This window comes from Nipponia nippon, unplaced genomic scaffold (genome assembly GCF_047370975.1).
Source record: "Nipponia nippon isolate SJK-2023a ecotype South Korea unplaced genomic scaffold, ASM4737097v1 scaffold_14, whole genome shotgun sequence".
Lineage (NCBI taxonomy): Eukaryota > Metazoa > Chordata > Aves > Pelecaniformes > Threskiornithidae > Nipponia > Nipponia nippon.
The window spans coordinates 4836821-4861665 of NW_028262330.1; the positions used below are offsets into that span (position 1 = coordinate 4836821).

General features: G+C 65.5%; 3 protein-coding genes across 3 annotated transcripts; all 3 read right to left on the reverse strand.

The window, feature by feature from the left end:
* Positions 1–398: 398 nt before the first annotated feature.
* GCGR (glucagon receptor) lies at positions 399–10476 on the reverse strand. Its single transcript, XM_087750734.1, has 14 exons — positions 10342–10476; positions 3925–4086; positions 3511–3607; positions 3279–3386; positions 2999–3120; positions 2583–2689; positions 2295–2448; positions 2070–2229; positions 1928–1988; positions 1608–1677; positions 1364–1452; positions 1117–1255; positions 953–994; positions 399–874 (listed from the first exon to the last, which is right to left on the reverse strand). The coding sequence occupies exons 2-14, from the start codon at positions 3973–3975 to the stop codon at positions 578–580; spliced, it is 1497 nt and encodes a 498-aa protein (XP_087606860.1). The 5' UTR covers positions 3976–4086; positions 10342–10476; the 3' UTR covers positions 399–577.
* Positions 10477–12619: 2143 nt separating this feature from the next.
* Positions 12620–20297, reverse strand: SLC25A10 (solute carrier family 25 member 10). Its single transcript, XM_087750811.1, has 11 exons — positions 20164–20297; positions 17171–17290; positions 16876–16990; positions 16744–16792; positions 16283–16324; positions 16005–16048; positions 15417–15487; positions 15220–15312; positions 14885–14962; positions 14725–14781; positions 12620–13909 (listed from the first exon to the last, which is right to left on the reverse strand). Exons 1-11 carry the CDS (start codon positions 20251–20253, stop codon positions 13808–13810), a joined length of 861 nt encoding a protein of 286 aa, XP_087606937.1. The 5' UTR covers positions 20254–20297; the 3' UTR covers positions 12620–13807.
* A 475-nt stretch (positions 20298–20772) lies between these two features.
* On the reverse strand, positions 20773–24806 carry MRPL12 (mitochondrial ribosomal protein L12). The gene is made up of 4 exons (XM_087750810.1): positions 24402–24806; positions 24224–24298; positions 23943–24077; positions 20773–21138 (listed from the first exon to the last, which is right to left on the reverse strand). Exons 1-4 carry the CDS (start codon positions 24654–24656, stop codon positions 21022–21024), a joined length of 582 nt encoding a protein of 193 aa, XP_087606936.1. The 5' UTR covers positions 24657–24806; the 3' UTR covers positions 20773–21021.
* Between the last annotated feature and the right edge of the window lie 39 nt (positions 24807–24845).

Genomic DNA, 24845 nt, shown 5'->3' on the forward strand with positions numbered 1-24845 from the left:
TTAATTAAGGGCTCCTGGCAGTGAGAGGACAGAGCCGATTAGCGGCCAGAGGAGAGCACGTGCTGGTGGGGAGCTGGAGCCCTGTTCGACAGCGCTGCAGTGGCCGCTGCCTCACTCACCTGTGGGCAGACCTGTGGTTCCCACACCCCGGACGCCCGTTACGGACAGAGAGGCTCACACAGAACTGGCCCTGCAGCCCGGCACGGGCCCACACCTATTTACAGTTACGACAGATAAATTACAGCACTGCGCAAAGGGTCTCGAAGGCGCACAAGGGCAGCACCACAGGGTGAACCCCCCCACCCCACCCCACCGACAGATCCCCCCGCCCCACAGATCCCCTCCCAACAGAGGTCCAGGTCCCACTCGCCGTGCCTCACCCGCAGCTGGCCCAGCCGTGTCCATCGTCCTGTGCACGTCCAGCACAGTGCAGCGTCGTCGCTGCAACGGGCAGGGTCCCACACAGCCTGCGCAGAGCCCGCAGGAGGACGGGGCTGGGGAAGGAGGCAGCGGCTGCCCCAGCTGGCTCAGCCTGCGGCAGCGGGGCCAGCACAGCCCCCCAACTCCAGCTGCAGGCTCAGAAGTGGCTCTCAGCCGTGGACTCAGGGAACTCGTAGCAGTGGTGCCGGTCCCCCAGGGCGAGGTGCTCGGCGGTGCTGCGGCCGGTCCTCTCGAGGTAGTGGGTGCCGGGGCGCACGGCGGCCGGGCTGCGCCCCAGCCCATTGGCGCAGCCGCTTACCAGCTGATGCTTCTCACAGGCACTGCCGGCACCGTTGCGGGCACTGGGCGCGTGGCTGTAGGTGTGCTTGTACTCCTCTGCCAGGTCCTTCCCCAGCTTCCAGCGCTGCCACCTCTTCAGTAGCTCTGCCTGCACCTGCAAGCAGCCACCATCAGTGTGGTCCCTGTGCCCGCTGGCTGCCCCAGCTGCCCGCTCCCATGCTGTCCTGCTCACCTCCTTGTTGACGAAGCAGTAGAGAATGGCCACCAGCATCCCCTGGGTGGAGGGAGGAGAGGCATGAGAGGCACGTGGCTGGACCCCGACCCCAACCCTGGTCTGTTCCCTCCTGAGATGAAGGGTTCCTGTGAAGGGCCTGTCCCGTGTGGGGCTGGGCTCACCTGGAAGGAGCTCAGGAAGAGGTCAAAGAAGAGCTTGACGTAGCGCAGGGTACCCTGGGCATGCTCGTCTGTGATGAAGGCGAAGACCACCTCGTGGATGCCCAGCAGTGGGATCAGCGTCAGCGTGGACTTGGCCAGCCTGCGTGGAGAGGGGCCCGTCAGCGCTGGGATCACGATGTGGGCACATACACACGCACCAGCATGTGCACCATGGGTGTGCGGGGCCGGGACTGTCCCCACCACCCACCTGAACTTGTAGTCAGTGTAGCGCATCTGGTGCGCGCGGAGCTTGGAGACGAGGATCTGGATGATGCGGATGAAGATGAAGAAGTTGATCTGCAATGGAGCAGAGTGTGCAATGAGGGGCAGGGCAGGGGCAGGCAGGGTATCTCTGTCCCCTGTCTAGGGCAGCCCCTTTCGCATCAGGCTCGGTGTCCTCGCAGACGCCGAGCGAAGGGCTGCGGTGGGCAGAGCCGCACCCCTGGACTCACCAGGATGGCCAGGAACACGGGGAAGCGAAGGATCCACCAGAAGCCCATGTTGTTGTTCGTGGTCCAGCACCTGGAGAGGCAGGGGATAGGGACTGCCAGGCAGCCCCTCAACCGGGCAGCTGCTAGAGCCCGGCGTGGCGTTGGCAGCCCCAGCCGAGCGAGTGCCACAGCCTGGCACCCTGCTCCTTGCATGGGGCGATGGCGTGGAGCCTCTCCAGGGCTGTCACACCATCCCCACCATCCCTCACCATGTCCCACACGCACCCACCCGTGCCCCGCACGCCCACAGACGCCAAATCGCTGCAGGGACGGGTACTCACTGGATGTTTTCGTAGAGGAACTTCACAACGACCCAGGGGATGAGGAACAGCATGGGCGCCCCTGGAGGGGAGGTGGGCAGGGGGCGGGTGAGGCACAGCGGGGTCAAGGTCGGGGATGGGGAGCCAGCCCACCCGCACTCACCCCAGCCGATGCACAGGTAGAGGGTAAAGTAGCTCCTCTCGGAGAAGACGGCCACCACCAGGAGGTTGTGCAGGTAGATGCCCTCCACCAGCAGCCAGCAGTAGTTGGCCACTATGCCGTACTGCATGAAGACTGTGGCCGCCCGGCAGCCTGCGGCCGCCTGTGGGCAGGGGTCAGGGCTGCTGCGCTGCCCGCGTCCCCGGCCCCACCGGCCCCGTGGCTCACCTCGTCACTCAGCCAGATGTGCACGTTGTAGTCGTCAATCTTGTCGCTGTAGTGGGTCTTGAGCAGGGCGTCGATGACCAGCACGGAGACTCCCTTCAGGATGAAGGAGGCGAAGAGGTTCATGTGGATGTAGTTCCTCATGCAGTGCAGCTTGCTGCAGAGGCGGGGAGCCGCTGTCAGTGCCTGTGCCCAGACCCCCAGCACGGCCCCTGCCTGCCCCCCATCTCCTACCCTACCCTGCCCCCCATCTCCTGCCCGCTGGCACGGCCCCCGTGCCCACGCCCCTACCTGAAGCCCAGCAGCAGGGCCAGGGCGAGGAGCAGCGCACAGAGTGACACTGAGTAGCCCACGGTGTACATCACCTTGAAGCTGCCATAGGTCTTGGCAAATTTTTCCTGGAGAGGGAAGGAGCAAGTGAGGGCAGGGGCAGGCAGGGCAGGGGCAGGCAAGGCAGGGCAGGGCAAGGGCAGGCAGGGCAGGGTAGGGCAGGGCAGGGCAGGGCAGGGGTGGGGCAGGGCAGGGCAAGGGCAGCCAGGGCAGGGGCAGGCAGGGCAGGGCAGGGCAGGGCAGGGGCGGGGCAGGGTAGGGCGGGGCAGGGCAGGGCGGGGCAGGGCGGGGCAGGGGCGGGGCAGGGCAGGGCAGGTAGGGCAAGGGCAGGGGCAGGGCAGGGAGCCCTGCAATGGCCGCCCCCCAGTTCTGCTCACCTGCGCCTCCAGGTCCTCAGTGTCGAGCTCACACTGCGTGGCATCGCGCAGGGACTGTCCCCGGGGGCCCGTGAGCCACTGCCCGTCCGGCCCGCAGGTCTTGAAGACATGTCTGTGCTTCACTGCAAGGGGAGGAGGGCGATGGGGTGTGCTGGGCCCCAGAGCCACCGCTGGCGCTGTGCATCGGCCCCAGGCGTGACTGCCTGGAGCAGCACCTGCACACATACCTGTGCACACGCACACGTGTGCACACACACGCACTCGCCCACCCAGCCGTTACCTTTCTGGTACCAGGGCAGGAACCAGGGGCAGGGGACGCTGGCGGTGCTGTTGGGCGGTGTGTCAGGCCAGCAGGAGAACTTGTCGAAGGTGCGGTTGCAGACCAGCTCTGTGGAGGGACGGGACGTGGCGGTGCCCTCGGCATCACCCATGCAGGGAGCCAGGTGCCAGGCCCCACACCAGCCCCGCTCCCCCTGGTCCCCAGCCTGCTGGGACCCCGCGCCAGCTCTCACCTGTGGGCGCGGGCAGGTGGCTCATGTTGCGGTGGCACTCCTCACTGTACGCCTTCCAGCTCTCGAAGACAAAATCCGTGATCTGGGCGAAGGGGCCCTGGAGGCACCGGGGAGTGTCACCCGCGCCCTGCCCATGGGGGCTGCCATGCCAGGCAGGGCAGCAACCCCGGCTTGGGGATGGCCATGGGTGAGTGTGGGCTAACACACCGTGCAGTGCCATGCTATGCCGTGCCATGCAGTGCCATGCTATGCCGTGCTGTGCCATGCAGGGCAAGCAAGAAAGGGCAGCGGCCGCTGCACAGCATGCCATGGCAAGGGGCTGCCGCGGGCAGGGGCGGATCAGCGGCAGCTCGGGGGCATGCAGCAGGCTGGTTGCGGGGCAGAGCACCATCACGCGGGATGGCCCATACTTACCTGGCAGCAGAGCAGCAGCAGCAGGAGGCTGAGGAGACGCAGCTGGGACATCCCTCCGCCAGGCCGCGAGCCGCATGGGGAGCAGTGTGGGGTGCCTGGCTTCCTACCAGCCCTGGGCAGCTCCTCTGCCCTGGCGGCGAGGGCCCTGGCGTGTGGGTGACCCTGCATGAGACGCCAGGTCACAGGGATGCAGGTGGCAGGACCCGTCCCAGGGCAGAGCCGGGGCTGTGCGGCCAGGCACAGGTGGGTGCAGGAGGGGAGGCCGCCCCGGCACAGAGCCAGCCCCCATCACGGCACCACACTCCTGTCCCCATCCTTGCCTGACCCTGCCTGGCTTTAACATTCAGCTGTTTTTTTGTGCGTTTTCCCGGGAGGCTGCGTACCTGCCATTTCCTCCCCAGGACAGCATCGGAACTGCGGCCATGCCACCCCTCTGCCGGCCAAGCCAAAACCCCCAGCTCCTGCGTGGCTGGAGTGCAACCATGCATGGGACATCACCCCTGCACAGGGCAGACCCTTGCGCCTCCCCAGGGCAACGCTGCCTTCGGAACCCCGCTGCGCACAGACCCGGGCTGGGGCCACCCACACTGGTGCTTGTGCCTGGCACTGTGTCGGTGCTGAGCCCTGAGAGCCCAGGACCCCGGCGGCAGCCAGGACCCCTCCTCATGCCTGAGCATCTTCTCAGGGCAGGGGCTGGCACCCGGGCTGCCTCCCCACTGCCTCCATGCCACTGCTCGTGGCAGATCCACGTCCAGCAGTGGAGGTGGCCAGGCCCCCGGGACGGCCCCGCGGGGTGGCTCTCAGAGCATCCTGGCCCTGTCCCTGGCCCCACAGTCTGCCCAGCCGCAAGCACCCACCTGGGGATGAAGTGGACAGGGAGCTGGCAGGGATGGCTGCCAGCCCCAGGGTGGTTAACCATTAACCTGCAGGGATCCCCGGCTTGCGGGGCTGCCATGGCCCCTGGACTGGCTCAGCCTGGCTGCACTGCCGCAGCTCCATCACCCCCAGCCCAGGCAAGCGACATGGCACCTTGTCTGACACGGCACCCAGGAGCTCCCTGCAAAGCCCGGCTCACGAGGCGCCGTAATTCCCTCCATCCCCCTAAGCCGGTTACAGGGCTCCTGAGCGGGATTTCAGCTCTTCCGACAAGGGCCCATTCTGACGATGGCCCCACGGCACGACGAGGCCGTGTGGGGTGAGGGCAGCTGAGCTGGGGAAGGGATGGGAACAGAACAGACAGCAGTGCCGGTGCCACCACAGGCGCTGCGGCATCACCCCCCCGCCCCGGCCTCCCCCCGGGCACCAGCCGGAGCGCCGCGCTCTCCAACCAGCCACTGCTCCCAGGGCTCACCGCTCTGCCCATGCCTATTTTTATCCCTGGGAAAGTCGTGTTTCCTCCATGCAGACCACTCGCCATGTCGCAAGCGGCTGCCTGAGAAGCTCATTAATCAGTGTGTGGGGCTCCAGATGTGGCTCGGGGAGCTGGACCTGCCGGCACGCGCCTTATTTAGACAGTCCCAGGACAGAAGGAACTGTCTCCTGGGACAGACTGCACTGGGTGGGCTCTGGGAACAGGGACCTTCGGTGGGTGCCTGCCAGCCACCTGCCCACACCAGCATCCCTGTCCTCATCCCCGTCCTCATCCCCCTGCCAGACCCATGCCAACATCCCCTGTCCTTGTGTCCCCAGCAGCCCCATGCCGGCATCCCTGTCCCTGTCCCCCTGCCAGCCCGCTGCCAGCATCCCCACCTGCCCCATCCCGCCGCCCATGGCCCCGGCCCCGTGGGAACCTCCCAGTGCCCGGCCCCTGCCCCGAGCATCCCTGCCCTGGGAGAAAACACTCCTCCCGGGCACTGCGGGTCGGCAGGGAACTCGCTGCCAGCCCCTCTCCGCAGCCTGGGGAGGCAGCTTTGGGGCAGAGGTGTCTCTATTTTTAGTTGCCTGCAATGGGATTTAGCGGCGGGGAGGCCTCTGCCCTAGACTCCCCCCTGGGCTGGCAGCTGCTCCCCCGGCCCCGGGGCCCTGCCGCAGCCAAGCTGGGCAGACTGCACTGGGTGAGGGGTCCTGGCACACAGGGACAGTCACGCTCCTCACCTCCAGCATGGGGCTCCCCGCTTCACAGCGGGGCCCTGCCCAGGCCCTTTGCCCCAGCTGCCCGCGGTGCCGTGCAGCCGCAGTGCCGTGCTGGCCCCCCACTCCCCACGGTGCGAGGGACCCCCGGCAGCTCGGCCATCCCACGGTGCGCTCTCGGAGACACAGGCTATTTCTAGCAGACACGTGGGCGTGCAGGAGTAGCTGTGGACCAGTTGCCTGTGGTTCAGTGCAGACGGGCAGCGGCAGGGAAGGAGCAGTGGCCCTGCGCGGCCGGGATGGCGGGGTCTGGGGGAGCTCGGACCACCGGCAGTGCTGAGCACCTCCCTGGGAGCTGGCACTGCCCAGCGTGAGTGCCTGCAGTGCTCGGAGCAGCGGTCGCTGCTGGCTGGACGTGCCATGGCCACCGGTGCTTGGATCCCCTCTCTGCCGTGTCCACTGCTGCCAGAGGCAGCACCGCAGGAGGGACCCAGCTCCACGTCACCACCTCCCCTCACCCTGACATGCCTGACTGGCTCCCGGTGCCACACTCCCCTGCCCCAGCACCTCACCCCCAGCCGGGGCCAGGCTTTGGGGGATCCTGCACCACGTTGAGCCATGGGCACCGGGCGGAGGGTGCCCCGCATGCAAGCGGGTGCATCTGCTGGGGCTGCGGCACGCCGCAGTGGGCACAGGGGGGACTTTTGACCCAAGCTGGCATTGGGCAACGCGGCATGTTCCTGTGTCATGGCTCTGCGGCTGCTGACCCCTGTGGAGGCCGGGCTACAAACACCCGGTGCTGCTCCGCTAGTGAGGGAGCCCTCGCACCCGCGATGGGAGAGGAGGAAAGAGGAACCAGCCCCGGGACGGCTGTGCCCACATGGGGAAGGGGTCAATGCTGGTGGTCCCGGTGCCGGGGGAGCCAGAGGTGTCAGACCCAAGCACCATCATCTACCCTTGGGGTGGGGGGAGCAGGGCAGTCACTGGCGCCCGCGTTGGTGCGCTGAGCCCTTCCCGAGCCAGCGGTCCCAACCCCTGCAGCGGACCCCTTCTCCCCCCAGACCAGCTTCTCTGCAGCCCCTGGACCTGCGCCCTCCCAGCAGCTCAGGGCCTGGCAGCCACCAGCCCCATGGTTTGCTGGCAGGCGGGGGGCCGGGGGGCGCAGCCGGGGGAGGGGACGGGGCGAGCCAAGTACCAGGGCACGCTGTGCCACCAGGCTGCTGCCACCACTGTGGCATCGCACCAAGCCACAGGGAGTGGATGGGAAAAGGCTTGTGTGGGGATTTTGCCCCCCACTTTTGCCCTGCAGCAGCTCTGGGCCTGCACAGACCCCCACGGCCGGCTGAGCACCCACCCTGCCCCAGGGAGCAATGCTCTCCTCCTCCCACCCAGGTTGGCTTCCCCCGGGGATTTTGCCGCCCTGCCCAGCGCCCGGCTCTGGCTGCCACCACACGTGTGAGGGAACGAGCTCCACATCTGGGATCGCTGCAGCCGATTGCTACATGGATCAGTGGCTCGGTGAAGCCTCCACAGGGACACTCATGGGCATCTGCAACGTGACCCGGGAGCACCCTGGCACAACCACGGCCCCATACAAGCACTGAGAGGCTGGCACAGCCCACCGCAGCCCAGCGCCCAGCACAGCACCACTTGCTCAGGAGGCGGCGGTGGGGGCTGCGGGCCCTCCAGACGCAGGGATTAGCCCCCAGTGCGCTAATGCAGCGCTTTCCACGGCTGGCTTGGCTTTGAGCTCAGAGCTACAAGCCAGCACGGCAGGGGCTTCGGCACTTGGCAGGGGAGGGGACGGTGCAGGGCCAGAGCTGATGCAATGCCAGCGCGAGCCTGGCCCTGCAGACGCTGCTCCACTTTCCACCCAGGCAAGCAGGACAAGCGGTGGGGGGAGATGGCCACGGTGGGGAGGCCCAGGAGGTCTGGCCTGCACCCTGTGCTGTCCCCGCTTGTGTCCCTGCCCCAAGCTCGGGGGTGCCTCCCGCTCCCCACCTGCAACCCACAACTGCTCCAGTCCCCCCCCCCCATGAAGCGAATACAAGGAAGGTGGGCAGCGGAGGAGCAGCTGAACTGCCTGGCGCAGCCCTCGTGCTGCAAGACTGTAGCTCATTTGCACGGAACTACATGATTGTGGAAACACGGAGAGAGCCGACATCACCAGGCACCGACAACGTCAGATTCTGTGTCACTTTGGACAAAGAAAACCTAAACCAACACTGACGGTGTTTTCATCACCAGCAACATAGGATGCAAACAAACGGCACTGGGCCCTGTGCCGTCAGGACGAACACTCTTTGCATCACCTCCACGACTGCCCTGCTACTGAAAGGGATGGTCAAGGGCATCTTCCCCAGCTGCCGAGGACCAGAGAGGGAGCGTGGGCTGCAAGCATGGCCAGGCAGCCAGGCAGTGGTTGAATGCCTGGCAGGCTCTAGTGAGGGGATGCTGAGCCACGCGGCACCTTGGTCCTGGCTCAGGGAATTGGGTTTTTCTTGTTCATCACATTGCATGAAAACCCATGAAATATAGGAGGTCGGCACAAGAGACACGGCATGACACGTGTGGTTACCGTGTCGCAGGGGAAGCACAGGACTGGGAAAAGCCTAGGAAAAGGTCAGTGCAGACAGGCGTGTGTGCACGCGCGCCTGCCCTGGGAGCTCAGCACCCGCCTCCCCAGAGCAGCTCGTGTCACGAATGAATGCTGTGGTCATCCCGGAGCTCCGGACAACCTCCCGGTACCTCACCAAGGAGTGAGCTCAAACCCTGCCCTGCCAAGGTGCAGATGGGCAAGCGACATCATTGCACACAGCAGCCCGTCCTGAAGGGGTCCTGGCAGGGTCCCTCCCTGTCCCGAGGCACCCGCAGCACCCGGGCACGGCCAGCCACCACTGGTGCCCAGCCGTCCACTGGCACCTGCTACTCACAGCCAAGTTCCCCAGACCCCCTGGGCTGGGGCAGACAGACACGGACGGGGACTCTGGCCGTGGGGGACGCAGGACAGGGCAGGATGCAATGGAGGAGCACAGGGGGACGGAGCGGAGCAGCCAGCCCATCTCCCGTGCATCCAGCTTGCCCAGACCCTGCCTTTGCCTCCGCCTGGCACAGCGAGGGGCACGGAGCAGCGCTGCGCTGGGTGGCTGGTCTCAGCCCTGCACTGATCAGGGCTTGCAGTCACATTTTTTTCATTAACTATTTTTAATCCACATTTTGCCTCTTCTCTGTTCAGTCTTTTTTCTTTTCCCCACTCCAGGCAACAGAACACAACAAAATCTGCACTGCTGCGTGCAGAAAGGAGCAGGGATTGGTGGGAAGGACCGGAGCTGGCAGCTGGGGTGGCACTAACATGCCGAGGAGGGGTCCTGCAGGCCCTAAATTTTCCTGCTGATGCACAGATAAAGCCGAGGAAATCACAGGGGCAACCACTGAATTTGGCACGGGTCAGGACACCCACAACATACGCTGCCCAGCGCTGCATGGGGCAAGGCGGCTGCGTTACAGGCTGCGTGACGAGGCGCCGGGCGGACGCACGGGAGATGCCCCGTCCTCCGTCCGTCCTGCCGCCACGGCTTGAGGGGAGCCGGACCAACACCGGCATGCCCTGTTCTCCCTTGCTGCCCCAAGGAAGCTGCCGGGCTGGGAAGCGCAGCGGCAGGCAGAGGTGATCTTGGCAGCTGCTTTGGAGATGCGCTTGCAACGACGAGCGCGGCAAGGTCACATACCCAACATGTCCTGGTTAAACAAAGCCATTTACCAACACTGTGTTGACACAGCAGAGCTCGGGACAGAGTCACAAAGGGCACTCGCAATGGGCCCCTGCAACACCCGCAGAGCTTGGGGACCGCTGGGAAGGGTGGAAAAGTGTCCCCTGCTTGCACCCCTCGGCAAGAAAGCCACAGGCACTGCTGTGCCCATGGCAGGGGGACCCAGCAGGCACCACCCCGGCGAGGGGCTTCTCAGGGGGATGCTCCCAGCGCGTCAGAGCCCAGCTGATAGCACTCGCCCAGGGCTCACAACAGCCACGGCAGCACCCAGGGGTGCTGAGATGCCGAACAGCGGCGCCCCTTCCCAGGGATGCCGGAGGCGGCTCAGGCCGGGAGCGGGCACAGCCCAGCCGGGACCTCCCCAGCCCAGGAAGGCCCTTACCGAGGGGCTCAGCCCCACCGGGGCCAGCGCCCAGCACCGGGACGGCTCTGGGAGCTGCTGCTCCGGACTCCCGGGGCTCAAGCCGCGACCCGAGTCTACATCCACGGGACGGGGCGTGCGGCATCCCGCCGGACGGAGAGCCCCGGGACCGCGGGGACGGGCGCTCCCCTCCCTCCTCCCCGCTCTTCCCCGTACCTGTCGGGGCTGGGCTCTCGGCGGCTCCCGGGCGCATCTCGGTGCTGGCGGGGACCGGGACCGGCGCCGGCGCCCTCGGCCGCTCCGGCGAAAACTTTTGCCGGAGCCGCGGCGACGGCGGCTGTGGCGGCTCGGGGGGAGGGACCGGTGCGGGGGGAGGGACCGCGGGCGAGGAGCCGCGTCCCACCGCCCCGCTCCTCCCGCCGGCACGGGGGGGGCGCAGCCCGGTGCCCCCCGCCCCGCCCCGCCCCGGGTGCTCGGCGCTGCCCGTGCGGCCCCGCATCACCGGCGGCCGCACCCGGGAGCTGCGGGGGCACCGGCGCTTGTCCCCGCCGCCGGCTCCTCCGTCCCGCCCCGCTCCCGAGCACCGGCTCGGCTCACCGGGGGTGCCCGCCGCTCCGGGGGGCCGGTGCACCCCCCACTGGGTGCCGCGGGGTCCCCCGAGGAGGCTCCCCCGGCCCCCAGCGAGGCGGCAGAGCCTCGGGGCTCTCGGTCCCCGGGGATTTCCTGGCACTGTGTCCCCCCCGGCCCGGTCCCGCTCTCCGGTCCTGCCGCGGGAGCCGGGCTCGCCCCCGCGAGGACCCGGACAAACCTCTGCCGTGCAGCCGGCAGCTGTCTCGACCCCCTCGGTCCGGCCGCCGCTGGCGGTGACGGGTCCGTGTTTGCCGCACGCTGTCCTGCTGCAGCACAACCAGGTAAACACATCCCAGCGCAGCAGCAGCAAACGCCCTGGGCACCCCCGTGCCCCGGGTCTGGGGCTGGAGCGTGGCCCGGGCAAATCCCCCCGGCCGCAGGGATGCCAGCAGCCCACCCGCGCCCTGGCCCAGACGTTGGGCACAAACGTGTTTACCTTGGGCCGACAGCCGTGGTGGCCGTGCAGGCTGTGGCAGCTCGGGGACACGGAGCGTCCTCCCACCTGCAGCCCGGCCAGCCCAGCCCCCGGAGCCCCTGGAGCCCCTCAGCCCCCGGAGCCCCCCAGCCCCCGGAGCCCCCCAGCCAGTGCCCCCAACCGGGGTCCTGCACTGCTCAGCGCCCGCTCACTGGAAGCCCCTGCGGGTGCAGACAGAGTGGCCCAGCGGCCTGGGCACAAGCTGGGGCTTGCGGGCATCTCACGGGCACTGGGGGGGTCAGACCCATGGCTGCCCCCCTGGAGACAGCCCTCGCACCCCTCCAGGCCTGGGGAGGACCGGCAGCCCCCAGCCCTGCCCGGTGCGGGCAGAGGGGTGACCTGTGGGAGCCCCTGCGGGCAGCAGGGCCTGGGGCTCGGCACGCTGCCCGGGGGCAGGCGGAGGCCTGGGCAGAGGGCAGGATGAGACCAGGAGGGGACAGTCAGCTACCGGGAACGCAAATGCTGCTGGCAAGGGGCTCTTGGCAGTCCCGAGGCCTCTCGTTTTCTGATGCTCAGAGATAAGAAGCGCTCCCGCTCCCGCACTGTGCAGCTGCCGGATGCTCCGTGCTCCGGGCTGTGTCTGGCACATGCTGTCCTGCCCATGCGGCCGCAGTGCAGCTCAGCTGCCGTAAGGGACGTAGGAAGAGGGTATGCGAGTGCTGGGAGCGCAGGGCTGACGCAGCCGGAGGGACCACGGCCTGGCTGGAACGTCCCTGCCGCCAGCCAGCGCAGGGCTCCGTGCCACCGCAGGGTGATGTCAGGGCCCTGCGTCTCCGTTGCTCTCCGGCCTTCGCGTGGGCACAGAGCAGCACCCGTCAGCCCTGGAAGCGGTGGCAGGGTGGCCGGGGGCACGAGCCACCGCAGCCCAGGCAGGTCCAGGCAGCCCCCAGCCCCTCACGAGGAAAGCGGGCTCAGCTCACCCCACCCTCACCTGCCCACGGCTCTCACACGGGGCCAGGCACAGGAACAAAGCAGCGATGCCAGCCAGCATCATTAGACTTCGTTAAGGTGACGAGCTTTCACTTCTCTGCTGTCCCAGGCTGGCTCTGTTCCGCCTGCCGGAGCCCAATTAGTGTCACAGCCAGGAGGCAGCTCCGGCGCAGAGGCAGAGGTGGGCAGGCGCTCTCGGCACGGCTCAGCTGAGACCGGGCACAGCTCAGAGCAGGGCTGGCCCAGGGGAGCCCGGCCCAGGGCTCCCCACCACCTGGGGCCGGGAGCACCCTCAGGGCTGGGCTGGGGGCACAGGATGGGGTGAAGACCCCCCTGCTTGGCACAGTGCCGGGGGAACGAGCCTCGCTCTCCTCCCTCTGCTCCCGGGGAGCTCAGCTGCAAGCCCGGGCCCTCCCACAGGGCATCCCCCCCACCCCGAGCAGGACACCAAGCCCCGTGCTTGTTCCACTGTTTAATATATAATAAAGTCACAGATATTCCAGTTCTTTGATCCCTCGGGGCCACCACGCACAGGGGCGCACACGGCAGAGGGGCTGGTGCCTGCAGCCCCCGCGCGTGGGGCGGTGCAGGGTGGGGTGGGGGTGCTGTGAGGCAGCTCGGTGCATTCAGGGCTGGGGTCTGCCCTGGCCTCGCTGCGAGGGGCTTGGAGAGGTGGGTGAGGCCATAGAGCGGTGCTGAACGGATGCTCCCACCCGAGGCCAGGTCTGGCAGAGGGTGAGTGCGCTGCAGGCGAGTGAGCGAGCGCCAGGCCCTCCAGCACGCGCTGCCTGGCCCCGGCTGGAGCCGGGGGACAGCGGTGCAGCTGCTGGCCTTGCCGCGGGTGAGGGCAGGCCAGGCAAGAAGGGCTCCAGCCCAGGCCTGGCCAGCAGGGCAGGGCGGCCGAGCGGCTGCCCCTCGCCCACGGGTCCGTTCTCTGTCATCATTGGTATGAGGCACAATCAATCCCTGAAGAGCCCAGCAACCATGGGGTGCTGGTGAGTTTTGGCCAAGCAGAAGCAGGGGGTGTTTGGGGATGCCAGGCTGCCCTGGGGTCAGCGGAGGAGCACGTGGAGCCAGAGGCAGTAAAGGAGGATGGGGCCTTAGTGTGCTAAAGCTGCGTCTCCCCTCGCTGCTTGCAGGAGGGGCTGGGAGCACGCCAGCCCCCCGCCCCGCTGCCCCCAGCACAGGCCCTGCCGCGGTGTGGTCACTGCTCCCACCGGCCCCCAGCCCCGTAGGCTCTGTGACCAGGCCTGGAGCCAGAAGGCCGGATCCCCCATCCTCCCCAGATCAGTGCAGTCCTGCTCCCAGAAACCCGTGGGGACAGGGCTGAGGGAGGTAGGGGCAGAACTCGTGGCCAGTAGGGCAGTGGGAAGACAGCAAAAAAAAAAAAAACAAACCCCAAACCAACAGTGCAGAGAGGACAAGAGGCCCAAGAATCTCCCAGAGGTAATGGAGGTGCTGAGAATGGGGGGAGAAAGGAAAGGGGAGTCTGGGACTGGCTGGCCATAGGTACTGGCAAGGCACAGGAGCGGGGATGAGGGCACGGGGAGTGGCACTGGCCCCAGACAGCAGAGAGGGGTTCTGGGATCTCAGCGGTGACCCGCAGGCTCACCCCCCTGGGGTGAGGCAGGGTCCTGCCCCTCCTACTCAGGTGATCACTTTGATCCCAAAATATTTGCGCAGCTGCTCCAGGAAGACAAAGGTGAGGACAGTGTGAGGAATGAGCCGGATGGCAGCAGGAACGAAGCCCTGGAAGGGGACAGCAAGAACGAGGAGAGTCAGCGTGTGCCCGGCCCTGGGCTTCCCCATCAGGGCCAAGGGTGCCCAGTAGCCCAACCCACGGGGAGCAGCACGAGCTTGCAAGCACAGGGAAGCGGCTGGCTGGGCATGCAGCACGAGCTCCGAGGAGCTGGGGCCGCGGTGGCAGGCAGAGACTGCCACAGCAGTGAGGGAGGCACCGCAGCCATCGCTGTGCACACAGATCTCAGCATCATGCATCAACCCCTCTGCCCCCAAACACATCAGTGCTGGCATCACCACTACGTAGGCAGAATCTCAGTAGAAGCCTGGGCCAGATCCCACAGCCCCCGGTTCAGAAGGGGATTGGACGCTGCCTGGGGAAGATGAGCAGACAGGCCTTAACAGGAAAAATGCCTGACTGGCAGCATCCGGAAGAAACCTCGGGTTTGAAACCCCTTTTCAGGATCCCTACCAGGAGCGAGACTGAACATACGGGTGACTGCACCAAGCCCAGGCACGCAGGGCCACCCAGCGCTGGAGCACCACTGCCCATACCTGCATTCCCGTTTGGGAACCCAACGGGTGCAACAGGGCAGCTGCTGCGGTGCCCAGACCCAGGCTGCAAGCCCAGAAGAGGCCAAGGCTCACAATAGTCCAGGGCCAAGCTGGGGACCAGCAGACGAAGGCCTGACGCAGGAAGCAGTCAGGCTGCAAGCAGCAGAGCCTGAAAGACTCCTGCCCTAGAACTGTTCTGGACCTCTGCTCCCAGTCAGTCTCCCACGCTCCACCCTACCAGCCCGTCCCACGCATCCCCAGCTAGGTACCTTGTAGAAGGCGAGGGGACCGAGCTTGGCAGTTTCCATGGCACAGTGGGCAACACCCTGGGGCGAGAGGGAGAGAGATGAGGAGGCACCGGGAGGCAGAGGCCAGTGCGCAAAGGGGACAGGACCGGCAGCAGCGAGGTGGGCAGGATGGGCTACTCACCCGGTACTCGCCCTGGGAGTTCATGAGGCGGGTCTTGAGCACATCCAGGGGCTGGCACAGGAATGTGGCGCATCCGCCCTGGGGAGAATCAGCAGGGGTCAGCAGCTCCAGTTCACGGAGAAGACCCAGGTGCCAGCGACTGCCATGGTCACTGGAGAGACCCAGAGCCCTGCCTGTGCCCAGTGCTATGCTGGGAGCCCCACAGGAGCCTCTGTGCCTGGCCGCGCTTCATCAGAGTCCTGAGAGGCAGCTCTGGCAGCCCAGCCTCGGGTCCTGAGCCCGGCTGCAGGCAAACTCAGTCCCAGTCCTGCCTCCCCGCACCCAGCCCTGCTCACAGCGATGAAGCTGGCCAGGAAGTGAGTGAAGATGTTGTCTGACAGCAACCCAGTCGCAAGAACCAGCTGCTTGGCCTGGTCATAACAGGAGAGCTGCGGAGACACAGCGTATTAGTGACATGTCCCCCCTCCTCGCCATGCCAGGGCCTACCCCTGTCCCTTCCCCAGGCACCTACTGCCCAGCAGAGCTGTCCTACCTGCCCAACGGTGACTAGGGCCCCTCGGCTGGATGCCATCGTAGCTCCTGAGAAGAGTTTCTTCAAGCCCTCTGTATACAGACAGATGGGGATCAGCACAGTCCTGGGACGTTACTCACACTTTCTTCCCCCCCGGAGCCTCCTTCCCTGCCCGATCTGCATCCCAGACTCCTCATACAACAGTGCTTAAAACACACAACAGCGAATATGCTGCAGGAAAGGAGAATCATTCAGAACAGCCCTACCTCCTCCCCGCTGCCGTTCTTTCCCCTTCCCACCTGCTCCACCCTCTTGCACTTTTTTATAGCGGCTCCCGGCAGGTCTCTCTTTTCCACTGGAGTACAGGCAGGCTGCCAGGCCCTGCCTCCCCAGCCAGATGTTGCAGAGGTGCTGGGTCCTGCCTGACCTTCAGCTCCCCTGGCCCCATCGGCCCCACGGCCACCCTCCGTCCCCTCTCCCTGCCCCGGCTGAGCAAGCACCCGCGGCAGCTCCCGGACGGAGCTCCCTGGGCCACTCCTGCCACAGTTTCCCAGTGTCAGCAAGGACACCCCCAGTAGGCTCACCCTACCCCGGCTGGCACAGCCTCACCTTCCCGGAGGACGCGGTACATGCCGTCCAGGGCATGGGAATAGCTGGAAGGAGCGAGAGGGGACGGTGTCAGGGTCTGAGGCTCCCCAGCACCCCGGCAGCACCACCGCCCCGAGCGGGCAGCTGCAGCTCCGGGGGCCCCGGCCCCGGCCCCGCCGCCCTCGGGCACGGGATCGCGCCGCCGGTGCGGTGCTGCCCCCCCGCGGCCACACGGACCCCGGCCCCGGGAGCCCCGGCCCCCCCCGACCCCCGCCCTGGTGCCCCGGCCCCCCACTCACTTGCGCCGCAGGGAGGGCGGCTGCTTCACGTCGTTCTGCATCCTGCAAGGCAGAGCACCACGGGGTGAGGGGGGCCAGTGCTCCGCTGTCCATCCGTCCCCAGCACCAGGGGCCCGGGGCAAGCCTGCCCCTGCTCAGGGCAGCGGGCAGAGGCCCAGCAGATGGACTGCGTCGCCCGTTCGCAACGGGACAAGAAAGCTGCCTCCAGCCCCCCATCCCCCCGGAGGGCCGCGCAGGGGGCTGGGGCTGTCACGCTGAATGGCAGAAGAACTCTGGGCCTCCCAGATGCAGAGCTCCTCGCCAGGGTACAGGGCTCCCTGCCGGGACTGGGCACTAACCACGGGGCAGCCTGGTCAGGAGAGAAGTCAGGAACGCAGGGAGCGCCCCACCATCCCAACGGCTGCCGCACACCAGCCACAAGCCTCCCTCACCAGCAGCACCGGGACGCGGGCAGAACTGACCTGACGTTCACCATGTCTGCCGGGGTCCCCACGAACCCGCCGGTGAAACCTGCGGCCAAAGAAGAGCTGGAGTCAGGGGCCAACTCCAGCCTGAGGGAGCCCAGGGCCGAGGGAACCCTCTCCCTCGCTCACCTCCCACTGCACCCAGCAGCACTTTCTGGTAGAAGGGGGGAGGCCCCTGGCTGCCCTGGCCCAAGCGGTCCCTCGCAGTCTCGTAGATGGCAAAGCGAGTCAAGGAATACGTCATCTGGAGGAGAGGGACAATGAGCCGCTGTGCCCCGCTGGACACCTGCCTCCTCAGCCCCCGCGGCTCAGGGCAGCCTGTCAGCTCCAGCCCAGCTGCCAGACGGGGAGAGCAGCGCCACGCAGCAGGAGCTCCGTGCTGGCCTTGGGCAACCAGAGGCCGTCAGGGCACGGTGGCACTCACCTGCCGGCACAGCGAGGCGCTCAGCCCGTTGTAAAGAGCCAGGAAGCCGTCGGTGCGGATCACACGCATCGCCATCCCCATCATCCGCATCTTCACCTCCTGCTGCGTCTGCAGGTGGACCTGGGGCAGAGTTCGGCAGCATCAGTGCACTGGCCCAGTGCTGGGCAGAAATGGGAGAGCGCAGGGCAGCTCCGAGTGCTTGTCAGGGTAACTCATTAGCACGTGCACAGGAGCTTCTGCACAAATGGCGATGGGCCCAGGCTCCCCACACCTAAGCAGTACTTGGAAACGGGCCCAGCCTAGCATCGGAGCGGTGGAGGCTGGCAGCAGAAGGGGGAGTGCCGAGGCACCTGCCCACAGCCCCTCCCAGGCGCCTGCCCAGCTCGGTGGCCTCAACAGCACGCCCCAAGATGAAGTGGTAGCGCCTGCTCCACCAAGAAAGGCCCCGGGCCACATCGGGAAGGGGAGGATCCAGAAGCACGTGAACAAGCGAGCAACCAGCGCGGGTTTGCTCGGAGGGACCATGACAGGGCCGGTGAATTCATGACCTCCTGCTGCCCTACACCCTCGCCACGTGAGGCGGCAGGCCTCCAGAAGTAACTTCCCCTCCTCCCCAGCTGGAGGAATCACAGAGGCAGGAAGACAACCCTGCTCACCAGCTCCAAACGGCTCCCTGCCACAGCCAGGCACAGCCCAGGTATCCAGGCACTCCCCTCTCCATCCACAGCAGCCCAACGCTTCCCACCATCACCAGAGGAAGTGGCAGCGGGACTGCGCAGGGGCTGGCCGGGACAGAGGAGCACGTTGGCCGGTGCCGGAGCACGTTCTGAGGGCACCCGCCCGGCCCCACACTGTGAAGATCACGTGTGGGTCAAAGGCTGACGGAGATAAAATTAAAGAGAGCAAAGGGCCGCTGGCAAGGGACCAGGCCTGGCTCCCATTACAGAAGCCCCGGCACGGTCAGGGCGTGGGAGGCGCAGCAGGATACTGGGAACAGCCTCTGTCTCCCGTGCGGGGCAGCAGCGGGGGTGCAGGGAATGGATCTGCTTTTGACCCCAGTGGGTGGATTTCAGGCATCAGGGACCACAGCTCGTGGCGTGCCAGGGAGCTGGGCGAGCGGCTGCCAGGCAGCCCGGGGCAGAGGGACCGGGCAGGCAGGCAGGTACGCCAGAGCCACGCCTGGAAGCACTCTGCTGCCTGCTGGTCCCAAGGCCTCAGGAAGGGCAGGCAGGCAGGGGAGGAGCTGGCCAGTGCTGCGGTCACTGCTGCAGGGCAGCAGCCTCGTGGGCAGCCAGCGGTTGCGCAGTGCTGGCTCAGGGGTTCTGGCAGGGGTGTGAGCACCCTCCGGCCAGGCTGGCTGGGGCCTCCCACTGGGGCCAAGGTCCAGAGGTGCGGCAAAGTGCCCTCGGTCCCCTGCCCTGCCAGACCCTGAGGCCCCCCCACCTGGCACCAGCCCCCGCTGCAGGGGAGCTCTGGGCCAAAGGCAGGTCCGCGTTCAATATTCAGGTGTGAACCCTCTGGCAAAAACAGCCAGCTGGCCTGGGCTGCCCATGGCCACAGGGCATGCAGGGGCTACGCATCCACGGGCGATAGTGCGTGGAGACGCAGCCCAAAAGTCACACCCATCACGCTGGCTCAGACAGAGGCAGACCTAGAGGCATGTGCCAGACTAATTCCCCTTCTTAGTGCCTTGCCAGGGCATCCTACACAAGCTCCCACGGGCTGCCAGCCACCTCTGCTGGGCAGCCGGGGCCAGCTGGGCATGGCAACAGGCCAAGTACCGGGGAAGCGGCATCCCCCTGCCGGTGCTGGCTCCTCTCCTGGGCCTGCACCTGGTGCATCTTCCCCTCTCTCCATGCGGTGCAGTGGGATGGGGCTGCCTGTCCTGAGCTTTGCCCACAGGCACGGCCCCAGGCACGGCAGGGCACGGCCTGGGCTCGCTCTCCCGCTCCTCCTCCGCAGCCTGCCCGGCTGCCAGGCTCGTTGCTGCTTGGCCAGCGCACAAGGCTCCGGGGCAGCGCTGGCATTCACCCCGTCCGTGGGTGCTGGCAGCGCAGGGCTGCGCGCGGCGTTCTTTGTGCAGGAGCGGGGATGCCAGGCCGTCCGCGGCGCCTAGGTGACATCTTGGCCTGAGGACGCAGAGCCCAGTGGGCCCGTGTCCAACGCCGCCGGCCCTGGAGCCACCGCCGTGCCTCACATAGGCACCTGGGCAGGGCTGCCCGGGGCGTCCTCCACAGCTCCCAGGGTGGGCACCCTGATCTCCCCAGAGCTCCCAGCCGTGTCCCCCCAGGCCCACACCTGCCCCTGGGCCCTCAGCCCTGTCCCCTCACTGCCGTGCCCCCAGGCCCCGCAGCCGCCCGTCTCCTCCCGGAGCCCAGGGCCACGTCCCCAAGTGCTCCGTTCCCCCACAGCCGCGAACCGGCCCCCCGGCAGCTGTTTCCCCCGGTTCTCTGCAGCTGTTCCCGGCGCCCTCAGATCCAGTCTCCCGCTGCCGCTCTCTGGCTCCTCAGAACCGGCCCCACAGCCGCTCCCGGGCCCCCCAGAGCCATTCCCCGGTTCCCCACAGCCGGCCTTTCAGAACCGACCCCTCACAGCCACTCCTGCAGCCGTTCCCTGGCCCTTTAAAGCCGGCCGCTCCACAGCCGTCCACCGGCTCCTCAGAACCGGCCCCCCAGAGCCGGCCTTTCAGAACCGACCCCTCACAGCCGTTGCCCAGCCCCTCACGGCCGCTCCTGCAGCCGTCCCCCGGCCCTTCACAGCCGGCCCTTTCACAGCCGTTTACCGGCTCCTCAGAACCGGCCCCAGAGCCGCTCCCCGGTTCCCCACAGCCGGCCTTTCAGAACCGGCCCCTCACAGCCGCTCCTGCAGCCGGCCCCCGGCCCCTCGCAGCCGGCCCTTCAGAACCGCCCCCGCCCCCCCCCGGCTCCCTCACAGCCGTTCCCCGCTCCCTCACAGCCGATCCCCCGCTCCCGCCTCCCCGGTTCCCCACACACCTTCAGCAGATCGAGCGGGTGGGTGCAGCAGGCGGCACCGCACGAAGCGAGGCCGCCGAAGTACCAACGCGACACGCGCCGCTCCGCCATCGGCGCCCTTCTGCCTTAAAGCCACGCCCCGCCGGGGTCAACGCCACGCCCCCTCCCGATAAGCCACGCCCCCTCCCACGGTACCGGGGCCACCGAGACAAGCCCGGGGCCACCAAGACAAGCCCAGGGCCACCGAGACGAGCCCGAGGCCACCAAGACAAGCCCGGGGCCACCGAGACGAGCCCGAGGCCACCAAGACAAGCCCGGGGCCACCGAGACAAGCCCGAGGCCACGAAGACAAGCCCGGGGCCGCCGAGACGAGCCCGAGGCCACCAAGACAAGCCCAGGGCCACCGAGACAAGCCCGGGGCCACCGAGACGAGCCCGAGGCCACCAAGACAAGCCCAGGGCCACCGAGACGAGCCCGGGGCCGCCGAGACGAGCCCGGGGCCGCCAAGACAAGCCCGGGGCCGCCGAGACGAGCCCGGGGCCGCCGCGGCAGCACCGGCATTGGGGTACGTGCGCAGAGCCCAGGGGACGATCAGGCAGGGCTGATTTTGGAGAGATGAATCATTTTACACGTGGTTTTTTTTTTGGATATTTATGAAGGTAGAGTTCATGGCGATGACGGAACCGGGCAGCGGCCCCGCCAAACCGTACAGCACTCTCGCGCTGGATCGCTTTGAGAGAGCGTTCCCACCGCACGACTAGGGGATGTCTCGCACTCGGAAATGTCCGGACCCCGGCTCGGGCGGCAGCCGGCGTGCGGGCAGGCGGCAGCGGGGAAGGCTGCCGTCGCACCAGTCCCTCTGTGGTGAGATGGGGCTGCCTACTCCAGAACCACGGTCCCTCCTGCTGCCTCCAGCGCTGCTTTGATTTTCTCCGCTTCCTCCTTGGAGGCGTTAGCTTTGATCTCCTGCGGAAGGGACTCCACCAGCTTCTTTGCCTGCGGGAAGGACAAAGTACGAGACTTGTAAACTGGTTTTCACTAACCGGATTAACAGATTTAGAGCCATGAGCCTGACCTCTGCATAAGCAGACCACGGAAACTCCACGACCGGTCTAAAACTCAAGACTTTTACTTGAACTACAGCACATCCTGCCGGAAGACATCTAAACCTGACTGCAAGCGACCGCACACCCACTATAGTGCTGGAAAACCTTTTTCAGTGAGTGACTGCCCATAAATTCCTCCCACCATGTGCACGGTGCTCCCAGAGGTGCAGCCCCGGTCCGAGAAGGTACCCGGGATGCACGCAGAGCCACCACGCAGTAACCTGCCAAGGCAGCTACTGGCCTGCGTCGGGTTGACTTTTTTCAGCACAAGTGTTTTGGTTCACATATTTCCACCAGCGGGGAGGAGAGGCCGTCTCAGGGTTTATACACAGCTGTGCAGGAATCTGCTGTACTGGGTAGAAAAAGAGTTCCAGTCCAGACTATGCTTGACAACACAATCTTGATCATTTCAGGACTTTTTATACAAAACTATTGGTACTATGCAGTACCACAGTATTTAAGGCAAGTTGGAAAGCTGCTGAACTGATTTAAAGGGGCTTCCTGCAGTACTGCTGTACAGAAAGCAAAGGGAGCCCGTGAGGATAAGCCCCTGCTGCCATCAGATGCTCTTGTTCTTATACCAAGCAGCAGCAACAAAGCTATTTGTCTCCTTAAAAACAAAGCCTGGGGGAGGTTCCTACGGTGAAGAGCCGCTGCCAGCTCTCTGGTGTGTGGCACGGCAGGGAGCGGTATTTAGCACCCAACGGATGGACCATTGCTGAAAAAAAGAAGGTTTTGTTGTTTTAATTCATGTTGGGCGCAGTGACAATGTATCTGTGGTGGCAGAAAATGCTTTTTTTGCTAGGGATGAGAAGGTGTAGCTGTGCAGGCAAAGCTCGGCAGGGCAGGCGTGCCTTCGCTCACCAGAGCCCAGGACAGTATCCAGAAAGGAGCCTGTTCTGGCTTGCTGTGATGAGGACAGGCAACACAATCAAGATTATTCATTTCAGACCCTTGCTCGCTAACGCTTAACTTCTGTTCTAAAGCAGCCTCAGTCAAAGGAAGCAGCTGTTCAGAGCTCCCAGCAGGAGGAAGAGCAGGACCCGAGCCAAGCTGAACCTGCACAGTAACAGCCACAGGGCAGAGAGGCAACGCGTTTCCAGTCCCGGTTCCACGGAGCATAGGAGAACGCCAGCCAGGGCTGGTGAAGACGCGAGGTGAGTGTCTGTTGGGCCGGCTCTGAACAAGCTTTCAGAGGTGCAAACGGACTCGAGTCTGGCTTGCACTGACAACGTGCCTGTTGCGTCAAGCAGTCGTTTCTGCAAGGCTGACCTGTTCGAGTCACATCAGCACACAACATCCAAAGATTTTACTAGCAATGCTTTCTTTCATTAACAGCCTTACAGGCCAAGAATAGATTCCCTACAAATCTCATAAAAACCACCTCAATTGGATGGCAATAAAATTTACAATAAAAACGTATCAGCTACGCTTTGAATACAACCTCTGTAGACAGAACCAACCACCAGTAGCAGTTTGTTTTTAGTGTGTGTGTGTGTGCATTTTAACCAAAATACCAGGTCAGGTAAGTCACACTTGACAAAGTTTACCCGCAATAACCTGCACCTACCAACCTTGTACCCGCATCGGAACTGTAACCAGCTTGTTTGACAGGTTCCACATGCTAAGCCAAGCTGATTTAGCATTAGTTCTCTGGACAGCTTTTAATTATCCACTGATCGTGTCCATTACAGGGTTTTGGTATTTTAATGTTTGCTTGGGATTGATAATGGATAAACAACTGCCAAGGTGATAGTCAGTTACTTATCACAGCGGGTCAACAAAACTTACATCTCTGCCACCAGAGTTTCTCTGTTATTGAATTGTTTGCTTTGCAATATATCAGTATGGACGGGTCAGATTTTCTGCAAAACCTTCCGATATCCCAGGCTACAAATAAGAGCAGATTTTACAACGCTCAACGTTTCTTCCTTGCAACTGGATAAATAGAAAGTGCTACTATTATCCCCAAGATATGAAAGCATCACCCAGTGGAAACCTGAAGCATGTTAAATGCTTCCGCAGTAGCAGCTGTATCACCCATTCTTTGTTCTGAGCCTAACATCATTGCTCAAGGGTGTGAGCTCAGGTGCTGCATAGGACTGCGAAAGGCCATCTCCCCCAAGGAAAAAGGAGAAGGCATCACCTATAAAAAGAGGAGCTCTGAAAAGGACCAGAAGCACGGATTGTAAGACGTGAGAATTAGAGAAACTCATCTAAATTCAGAAATATATTGGCCTTGAAAAAGCAAAAAACTTTAGGGGAAAGCAAGCCAAATCCAGCTGTAGTAAGGAATCCTGGCTATCCCAAGTTCTGCAGGAAAGCTCACAGCAGCTCTTAGATTCAGAGAAACTGAGGCTGGCACGGAGGACTTTGTGGTCTTTGCTGAGCCTCCTTCTTCATCCCACCGCTTCTGCTAGGGGCTCAGTTGTTGGCCACACAGCAGCGCTGGGAGGGAATAGCCTTCGCTAAAAACCACCAGACAGACAAGACGCAACTGACTCCTGCTCTAGGCCTCGTCCGCATCTTTGCACCGAGGCGTACACATGGGCAGAGCGTTCTCCTAAACACGGAGATCCAGGCTCCCTTTTGAACAGAGAACCGAGGCTGCCGCTCGCAAGGTGCCTCAGAACCGGTCCGGGCTCGGGGCTGACGCGGCAGGGCGGCCGGGGGTTCGGGCAGCCCCCTCCTCACCTGCACGAGGTTCACTCCCGGCACGAAGTTCTTCACCTCCTTGATCAGTTTCACCTTATCAGCAGGTTTCAGCTCTGTCAGCCGGACGGTGAAATGTGTTTTTTCTTTCTTGAGCGGGACCTCCTCCTCCTCCTCCTGGAAGCGGCCAGAGCTGGATGAAGGCACCCGGCCAGGGGTACGGCCCGCCCTCCTCCCCGCCCCGCCACGCGTGGGGACCCGTGAGGCCGACACAGAGCCCCCAGGCCCCAGCTCCCCACCCCCCCCGCCGGAGATCCCGGTACCTGCGGAGCCGCCTGGGCGGGCAGGAGGGAGGCAGCGGCCGGCATCACCCCCACGTCCGGGATCTTCAGCGTCTCCTGCGGGAAGAGCAGCGGCACCGGCGGCCGGTGAGGCGAGCGCACACGGGCCGGCCCGGGCCGAGATGAGCCCCTCCGGGCCGGTCCGCCCCTCGCCACCCACCTTGAGGAGCGCGTTGAGGTCGGCCACCTCCAGCAGCGTCAGCCCCGCGATGTCCCGCACCAGCTGCCGCACCTTGGGCGAGTACTCCTTAGCGGCCGTGTCCAGCGGCGCCCCGGCCAGCGCCTCCGAGCGCCGGGCTCGGCCCGTTCCCAGCGCCCGCAGGCCGGCGGCGGGAGGCCCGGCCGCTGCCCAGCGCCAGGCGGGCGGCGGGCGGCGGGGCAGGCGCGGCGGCAAGGCGCGGGCGGCGGGCAGCATGGCGGCCGCAGAGGACACGGCGGCGCTCTGCCCCGCGCTCGATGGTCCCGGCGGCCCCCGCGCCGCGTCTCGATGGTGGGAGTTGGGCGGAGCCGGCGCTCTAGCCGCCGGGTCCGCCGCGACTCGCTCGTCCCGGTAGGCCCCGGCCGCCGGTGGGGCGGGCGCGGTGCCCGCGCAGCCCCGGGCCGC